A 10364-nucleotide genomic window follows, 5' to 3' on the forward strand; every position below is an offset into this window, starting at 1 on the left:
CCAAGTATTGAGTACATATACAGTAAATGAACATACTTTCCAGAAGGCCAACAATTCACTAAAAATGTTTTTTTTATTGGTCTTATGATGTATTCTAATTATTTGAGATAGTGAATTGGTGGGTTTCTGTTAAATGTGAGCCAAAATCATCACAATTAAAAGAACCAAAGACTTAAACTACTTCAGTCTGTGTGCACTGAATTTATTTAATACACGAGTTTCACAATTTGAGTTGAATTACTGAAATAAATGAACTTTTCCACGACATTCTAATTTATTGAGATGCACCTGTATATGATTAAATACAATGTTTGTGAAAGGATATGTAAATAAAAATAATGTATTATAATATAATGCTTATCAGATTAATAAAATGACATTGTTCTCACTGAAAGCTGCTGCTCAAAAGAATTTGAAAGTGTGTGATGTCACGGTCATTTCATCTATTGATCTGCTCGTATTACACAAACTCCTGCAGTTCAATATGAGGTCGCTCAAAAATGACCAGAGTTCAGCCATGCAACTCGATGTAGTGCAAGCTGATAGGTTCTTTGAACTTGTTATCTGTTAGCCAGTCAGCTCACTCACATGTGATATGTAAAGCCAATTGGTTCACATGGTTAAACTGATTGGTCCCATGACATGTAATAGTGAAGCCAATGAACTGGCGTACTCTCTCTTTGTCTAACATTTATATGGCTCATTTCTGCAGACAAGCCGTTTCACTTCAGCACTGCTAGTCTAAGTCACAAGTTAAATAATCTCTGGGATTTCGTGGTCCAGATACACAATATGAGTTATGTCACTAGTTATTTAAGCAGGCGAAGGCATACATAGAAATTTAGTTCATTAGCATTATGCCATTTGGCCTGTGGCCTAGGCACACCTAGCTAGCATACACTCAGTGCACAGGGCTCTATGGAGCAGCAGCAGTACAAAAGTCTTGGCGATAGATCTGCTTGTTTGGGGGATTGTTTAATTGTGCAGCAGCAGCATGTCCACATGTTTAACTCAGTACATCTGTGTATGTTCTAGCAGTAGAAAGACTCTGTACTTATTCTGCAGCAGCAGCAGTGTTGCAAGGTCTCGTCCGCTAAGACCAATATCCTATCATCATGTCATACCCACATTAACATGCTAAATCTTTCCGAGAATTGTCATGACTGAAATAAAGTGTCTTCACCTGAAAGTGTGGACTGGAGACACACTTGGCCAACTGTCTGAAGAGCGGCTCCATCACCTTCACAAACTCTGACGGTTCGATGACGTCCAGGATCTCCTCCAGTTCATTGAGGAACATCACTTCCTTTGGACTGTGAGTCTTTGGCCAGTACTTGAGAAGAGCCATCACCACCTGCAGACATCACAGGAACCCTCACATCCTCTTCTACTGTAAAACCTCATGTGTGAAAATACTTATGAATGACTGGCAGCACTTGATTCAATATAATAACATTTAATTCAAGCAAAAACACAAATGGCTCATTCTAACTTTACATCTTCAGATCATCAGATATTGTCCAGAGTGTGAAGTCTTACTGGTTCTGTGAGCGTGCTGTCCTTCTCCAAGAACTGAACAACACAATACGCCAACTATACAGAAGGAGAGAACGAGACACACGGTTCACTCGACTGACAGTCACACATGAGCTTTAATGTTGAATGGACCTGTCTGCAGTCGTATCTGTTACTACAGTGACTGGGGGCTTTGTGTGGTATTTCAGTGAGTTTAAACATTATTATATAGTTATGGATCATATCTGCTTTGTGCATTTAATAACTGTCAGTGACCTCATCATCATCATGTGTTCAGTGTGACTCACCTGTGGATGATAAACGCTCAGAGATTTCACTTTATGAAGCGGCAATAACACCTTGAGTAAGAAAATCTTGTGCTCTTCTTTCAAAGGTAAAGCAAAACCATTGATGATACTGTCAGACAGACAGAGAGAGAGGGAGAGAGAGACAGCTTCAGACTGAATATTTCCATCAAGCAAACAGAGAGAGAGAGACGAGTTCATTCAGTGTTTCACCTGCCGAGAATCTCTAATAACTCAGCGATTCCATTATGATGCTCCGTCTCATAAATAAACCTGCAAACACACGCAACATTATTATTCACAACAATTGTGATTTCATAGACATATTTCACATCATACAAACAAGACAAATGAAACAAAACTGAACCCTGAAGTCACGACTCACCTATAAAATATGTTATTAATTTGTTTTCTAATATAAGCGCGCAGGCCAAGAAACTTCCCGTATATTCTGTGCAGTGTTGTTTTCAGAAAGTCTCTTTCTCGAGGATCTTCACTGTCAAACAACTCCAGCAGCTGAAATTCACATCACAAACACATTTAATTACCACACTAAACTAAACCGAAACATTCACAGTAAAGAAAACTATTTACCTGCATCACAAATTTTTGGTCAATGTACTTCTTTGCAACATTTGGGGTGAAGTCGGGCGACTCTAAAAACCTCAAGAAAAACTCGTACACCAACTTCAAGAAAAAACAGAAAGATGCTTTAATGAGCAACAGGTGAAACAAGTGAAACTTTATTCTGGTGAAATATTCAATTGGTCAGAATTCATGTAAAATGCATCTCACTGTTATTATAATGCTGGTAGTTGTTGTTTCATGTCAGATATATATTATGTTAATCTCATGAGTAAGTAGTTGTGTTTCTATACATGTTATGACTTAAACTTATGTAAAAAAAATAAATAAGAAATTTCAACAAAAATAATTTTCGTATAGAGTTTCTATCCCATGTGTTTAAGAGAACAAAATGGAAGTTCTTTTATTTATTAGATGTAATGAATGAGTCAAAACATTCTGATGAACTTGATGTTTGCTAAAGTTCAGCAACAGATCTCTTATGTCTGGACTGAAAGTGTGTCTGGGAGGTGACAGCAGACAATCATTGTCATTTCACAATAATTAGAGCAACATTTCAGATGCTATGTGATGATATTGATGATCCTCTGAGCAAATTATGTATTTACTTTCTGTTGAGGCAAAATCACATGACATGTTTTAACCTCACGTGACCCCACATCCACATGCGTGGACGTTGTATTTTGGCTTCGCTATATGCAACTCATAATTTAAATTAATTTAAACTGACTGAACACTGTTTACAAGACTCTAGACTGTCATTTAAGGGTTAAACTGCCGCACCGAGTCACGTGACACAACAACATGATGTTGATTTCCTTGAAGTGCTTCTACAGATGCAGCACCAACAAAAGAACCTCTGGTAAGAAATCTCTTTACGGTTGTAAAGAGGAGAGTCTCTCGTTTCATTTGATATGCTGCTTTAATAAATTCATTAATTTTTTGTGCATCAAAGTAGAAAAATATGTTAATTATTTCTAATAACATTCAACTCTTACACATCTGTGTGTCATTTATCTTTTATCATTGAGAATCAATGCATGCATTCAAAAACTGAAATAATGTGTCTTTCAGAGGCTTTATATGGAGTTAGGATGAAAATAAGGTGCATTTCAAACTGTTCTGAGACCAGTGCAGACAGACAGCACACTGGAGGTTAAGTCATTCACTAAATAGGGAGCAAGGGAGCATCCTATATCTCTCTATGCAGTTAAGTGCATTCACTCCTAAAATCTGATCAAAAGTTCAGTTTCAGGCTGCAGATGATGTTTGGATCACTCAACATGTTTGACAGACATGTGACAATGATAATCAGTACATAGATTCAGAATTTATAATGTATCATTTTATTTTAACATGGTTGACAGTGATTGGATGATGCTGGACATTACTTTAAATCTGAATTAATTATGCTAATCTCTGATGTCTCAAAAACATGAATAATAAACACTCCTGCAAACATAATGAACTATTTGATGAAAATAAATCTGACTTTCTATAGTTTGGTATTATTTAAAATTTCACAACTTATTCCCGCTGTCCACATATGAGGACATTTTAGGAAAACTATTTGTACTAAAAAAAAGTTTATTAGGTGCTATTAGTTACAAATGAAAAAGGGGGAATGGAAAATGCACACAGCAGTCACACTCGGGTCAGAGGAGGATAATGTGCATGTTTAGTCCTATATAAACCCTATAGGAATATAATCAGTAAATATGTTTCCATCATAGTTTATGCGCATGTCTTCTTATTAATTAAATCATTTATCCACTTCAAGCGAGCCTCAAGTGAGAGTACACATTTTTTATGTGTGCATTTTCGCAACTTAGTGTTTCCATCGGCATTTTTAATGTGACACCACAATCTGCATAAAAATATGTGGATGTAAACTCTTGTGAAGTGTCACCTGTAGATGAGGCCACGCTGCTTCAAGAGTCGGTTCATCTTCCTCCGGGTCAAATTCTGCTCCTGTGGGGTTTGTCGACGGCGGCAGCGACCTGAACATGTTCACCGCAAACTACACACAAACACACAATGTTGATCACAACAAACCATCATTTATAAAATAAACTATCACGGTTTAGAAAGTATAAATATAACTCTTATCCAGTACAGGTGTTAGCATGACACTGATGTGACCGGTGTGCTTTCATTACTCATGTCTGACTCAAATAAAATTGTTTTAATTGCAAATATCACATATGAACTGATTGTTATGTATTTTTAATCCTCAGACCAACATATCTACATAACGTCTGAACTCAATCTCATGTGTCATTACAACTCTAAACATTCAGAGCAGATATGAGGGAAAGATGAGCCACTCAACTCTGAAAACATCTCTTCATCATCAGTAACTCCAGTTCACAATTAGTGTTGTGTTTATTATAAGTGTTCAATCGGCTCACAATGCAAATACAGAACAAATCAAACATTGGCCGCAGGTGCATTATGGGTCTTAATGAGGGTAAGAAAACAAGCACAAACAACACATTAACAAAACAATCAAAGTATTAGCACAAATTGTGCGGCTTTTATAATGTGAGTAAATGACATCATAGATGTTTCATATTTCAGATCATTCAGAGTTTCTACACATATGCATTTAAAGTGACACATTTACATGATCTGTTCAAAGAACACGGCTATATAAACTGTGAGCACACTTCGGACTGATTCCAGATCAGACAGAAAGGAAACACAAGATTCATTGTCTGGAGTTCAAACATCAAAGCTGCGTGACTCACCATGTGCACCACCTCGGGGTAAATGGGCTCGGTGATGACGTTGCGATTGTGAGTGATGAATTCGACCATCTCACTGAGCGCCGCTCGTTTCACCTCCTTCCATTTCAGGTCACTAAGAGGATCCGACAGGAAATCAAAGAGAACGCAACACTGACGCAACTTCTGCACGAAGAGTTTCTCCTGATCTGCTGGAGCCACATCTGCAACACACACACAACATGAAGAACTGTGATCATCACAATCATCTGAAGCATCATTATGACCAACATGTGCATGTGATTACAACACTGTTAAACAACACAAAATGTGTCCCATCAATCCAGAATATCTCTGTGTTCAGCTCAGATCTCCTGTAAGATCACATCAGAAGCGCTTTAGAATAATCAGTTTCTAATCACTGACCACACATGTATTTCAGTGAGCTTTCCAGGCAATTCAAAAGAATCATTTTGATTAGGCTGATTTATAAATGAAGCATTTAGACTGATTTTTGAACCGTTTGACTAATTCAATGAAAAGAACTGACTCAAAACAACAATTCACAGACAGATCGGACATCACCGCGGCTTTAGAGCAAGATTTACTGTATAAAACACAAGAGCAACATCTGGCTCATAACATATTTATTACATTTAGACATTTCCATGATTTTGTTTTTAAAAGGGTCAATTTTAACCCTGATATTTCCAGGTTTTCCATGACTGTGGGAATATGATGTGCTTTATTTTAAAGGGACAGTTCACCCAAAACTGAAAATTCTGTTATTATTCTTTTACCCTCATGTCATCCCAGATGTGTGTGACTTTCTTTCTTCTGCAGAACACAAATGAAGATTTTGAGAAGAATATTTCAGCTCTGAAGGTCCATACAATGCAAGTGAATGTTGAAGTGTAATTGAGCTTGAAATAATGAATGTCATGGAGACTGCTTACATGATGTACGGTAAAAAAGGAGTTATATTTTGGTCTATTCTCACTCAAAATCAATTTGATCACTTCTGAAGACATGGATTAAACCACTGGAGTCGTATGGATTACTTTTATGCTGCCTTTATGTGCTTTTTGGAGCCTCAAAGTTCTGGTCACCATTCACTTGCATTGTATGGACCTACAGAGCTGAAATACTCTTCTAAAAATCTTCATTTGTGTTCTGCAGAAGAAAGAAAGTCATACACATCTGGGATGGCATGAGGGTGAGTAAATGATGAGACTATCCCTTTAATGATTTCATGTTGTCTTATATTGTATTATGTGACATACAGTATAATAAATATATAGTGCTCAACTGAAATGGGATTTTCAATGGTGGATTCTTAAATTAGTACATTTGCCCACCAACCAGCAACTGATAATTCATAAAGAGTGATCCATGACTTTAAGAGCATTTATTATTTCATTAATATCTCCAGAGACTTCATGATAAAGATGATGTTTACAGCGTCACATGATTTTATTCTGCTGTTATCTGATGAAAAACACAAAAATAACCTTCAGCGGACACAGCAGCATGTGATGCTCACAGGTGTATTAATAGAGTATTTATAACATGTTGTATTTGTGCTTTAATGTATATCAGTACAAACTGTCATGATTTATCCATGATAGAAAAAAAGCAGAAGATTATTATTATAACAAACAAAGAGTTGGTTATTGACAATATCGATGAACACACAACTCAAGGTTATCTGACCTCTGTTTGTGCAAAAGGGCAAAAACAACAACAACAGCAACAACACACATTCTATTTATGCAAAAGTATTAAAAAGTCCTTTGCAGTTAATCACAAACAGCTGTGAATGAAACATCATCATCATCATCATCATCATCATCATCATGAACGGTGTCTGTGAGCAGTTTGACACTGACGGAGGTTCTTTTCCCAAATTAATCTATTATTACACTTGATAACAGACACTCGACTGATATAAACAAATATATGAATAAACAGTTAAATGTTAATGAGCTGGAAACATCAGAACTTTATTAAATATGAATTAAATATGCAAACACACAAACACTTATAACACACATCTATAATCAACACACACACATCTGTATTAGAGGTTTGTTCAATTATTATTTCAAATCAATAGATCAATCAATAATCAGCTCACACACAAACACTCACATTCTCACACACACTCACTCTCACACAAACACACACACATTCTCACACAAACACTCTCACATACTCACTCACACACAAACACTCACATTCTCACACAAACACTCACATTCTCACACACATTCACTCTCACACAAACACACACACATTCTCACACACACACACACTCACTCACTCACACACAAACACACACACATTCTCACACAAACACTCACATTCTCACACACACTCACTCTCACACAAACACACACACTCACACACACACTCACATACTCTCACACTCACTCACACACAAACACACACACATTCTCACACAAACACTCTCACACTCACACAAACACTCTCACATTCTCACACAAACACTTATAACACACATCTATGATCAACACACACACATCTGTATTAGAGGTTTGTTCAATTATTATTTCAAATCAATAGATCAATCAATAATCAGCTCACACACAAACACTCACTCTCACACACTCACTCTCACACAAACACACACACATTCTCACACACACACATTCTCACACACACTCACATTCTCACACACACTCACTCTCACACAAACACACACACATTCTCACACAAACACTCACTCTCACACAAACACTCACTCTCACACAAACACACACACATTCTCACACAAACACTCACTCTCACACAAACACTCACTCATTCTCACACACACACACACACATTCTCACACACACACACACACACATTCTCACACACACACACACATCTGTATTAGAGGTTTGTTCAATTATTATTTCAAATCAATAGATCAATCAATAATCAGCTCACACACAAACACTCACTCTCACACAAACACACACACATTCTCTCACACACACTCACACACAAACATTCTCACACAAACACTCACATTCTCACACACACTCACTCTCACACAAACACACACACTCTCACACACACACACACACACTCACATACTCTCACACTCACTCACACACAAACACACACATTCTCACACAAACACTCTTACACACACAAATACTCACACTCACACACTCTCATACAAACACACACACTCACACGCTCACACAAACACACACACTTACATTCACATACTTTCACACACAAACACTCACACACACTCACTCTCACACACACACACTCACTCACTCACTCACTCACTCATTCATTCATTCATTCACTCACACACTCACACACACCTTTATGTCTAATGAACACTTGACAGTTTAATTTCCTTCATATCTGAGTCAGAATGAGAGAAAAACACAAAAGCCTTTAGCTGTGACCTCACTTCCTGTCCTGTGACATCACTGCTGGAGCGAAGGAGGGGGGATGGGCGGAAGGCACTAAAGGTAAAGCGCTCTCTCGCTCTCTCTCTCTCTCTCTCAAATCTCTCTCTCTCTCTCCCTCTCTCTGTCTCTCTCTCGTTCAGCGTTTGAATAACACAATGTAAAGCTTCTAATCGACTGTAAACACACACAGTGAACACTGAAACTCAATGAAGCCACACAGTTGATCACAGTATGTACTACAGTCTCGATCACTCACCTCTGAAGTGCACTAGAGCCACAGGCGGGTACGGCCCGTTAGAATTGGGAGCGTCTACAATCATCCTGTCCATTTACTGCAGCACAACAGCCTCCATTTTAACAAAAGATCCGGAGAAAATGAAGCTGCTGCTGCTGGAGAAACCGACTGCTCTGTGATGTCAGCAGGCAGGAGGCACATGATTGGTCCACTGCACCAAAGAGTGGTGACATCACAACACTGGCCGTTGAAGCAGAAGACTATTGGTTAGGAAGAAAAGGAGGCGGGACTAATGAGCTACAGTCCCTCCAGCGCTTGAAAAAAGACTGATGTACAGCAGCTCAACACAAAACTACTGACACACGACACACACACACACACACTCTCTCTCTCTCTCTCTCTCTCACACACACACACGGACACACACTCACTCTATCTCACACACAGTCACACTCTCACACATGGACATACACACACTCACTCTATCTCACACACAGACACACACTCACACTCTCACACATGGACACACATTCACTGTCTCTCACACACAGACACACACTCACACTCTCACACACAGACACACACTCACACTCTCACACACAGACACACACTCACACTCTCACACATGGACACACATTCACTGTCTCTCACACACAGACACACACTCACACTCTCACACACAGACACACACTCACACACAGACACACACTCACACTCTCACACACAGACACACACTCACACTCTCACACACAGACACACACTCACACTCTCACACATGGACACACATTCACTGTCTCTCACACACAGACACACACTCACACTCTCACACACGGACACACATTCACTCTCACACACAGACACACACTCACACTCTCACACACGGACACACATTCACTCTCTCTCACACACAGACACACACTCACACACAGACACACATTCACTCTCTCTCACACACAGACACACACTCACACTCTCACACACAGACACACACTCACACTCTCACACATGGACACACATTCACTCTCTCTCACACACAGACACACACTCACACTCTCACACACACAGACACACACTCACACTCTCACACACACAGACACACACTCACACTCTCACACACAGACACACACTCACACTCTCACACACAGACACACACTCACACTCTCACACACAGACACACACTCACACTCTCACACACAGACACATATTCACTCTCTCTCACACACAGACACACACTCACACTCTCACACACAGACACACACTCACACTCTCACACACTCTCTCTCACACACGGACACGGACACTCTCACACACACACACACATACAGACACACACTCTCTCTCACACACAGACACACACTCACACACATACAGACACACACTCTCTCACACACAGACACACACTCACACTCTCACACACTCTCTCACACACGGACACACTCACTCTCACACACACACACACATACAGACACACACTCTCTCTCACACACAGACACACACTCACACTCTCACACACTCTCTCACACACGGACACACTCACTCTCTCACACACGGACACGGA

At 39.2% G+C, this 10364-nt stretch overlaps 1 protein-coding gene across 2 annotated transcripts in view; it reads right to left on the reverse strand.

Moving 5' to 3' along the window:
• Positions 1-8985, reverse strand: part of ppp2r5ca (protein phosphatase 2, regulatory subunit B', gamma a) — a 27220-nt gene extending 18235 nt beyond the window's left edge. For both annotated transcript variants that reach the window (XM_051722859.1, XM_051722858.1), the window contains exons 1-9: positions 8828-8985; positions 5156-5355; positions 4315-4425; positions 2415-2507; positions 2206-2336; positions 2034-2093; positions 1824-1932; positions 1540-1593; positions 1184-1354 (exon numbers count right to left, since the gene is read on the reverse strand). In XM_051722859.1, coding sequence (XP_051578819.1) covers positions 1184-1354; positions 1540-1593; positions 1824-1932; positions 2034-2093; positions 2206-2336; positions 2415-2507; positions 4315-4425; positions 5156-5355; positions 8828-8900 — 1002 coding nt within the window. In that variant the 5' untranslated portion in view covers positions 8901-8985. The remainder of the gene's footprint in view (positions 1-1183; positions 1355-1539; positions 1594-1823; positions 1933-2033; positions 2094-2205; positions 2337-2414; positions 2508-4314; positions 4426-5155; positions 5356-8827) is intronic.
• Positions 8986-10364: the final 1379 nt, after the last annotated feature.

This window comes from Myxocyprinus asiaticus, chromosome 17 (assembly GCF_019703515.2).
Source record: "Myxocyprinus asiaticus isolate MX2 ecotype Aquarium Trade chromosome 17, UBuf_Myxa_2, whole genome shotgun sequence".
Taxonomy (NCBI): Eukaryota; Metazoa; Chordata; class Actinopteri; order Cypriniformes; family Catostomidae; genus Myxocyprinus; species Myxocyprinus asiaticus.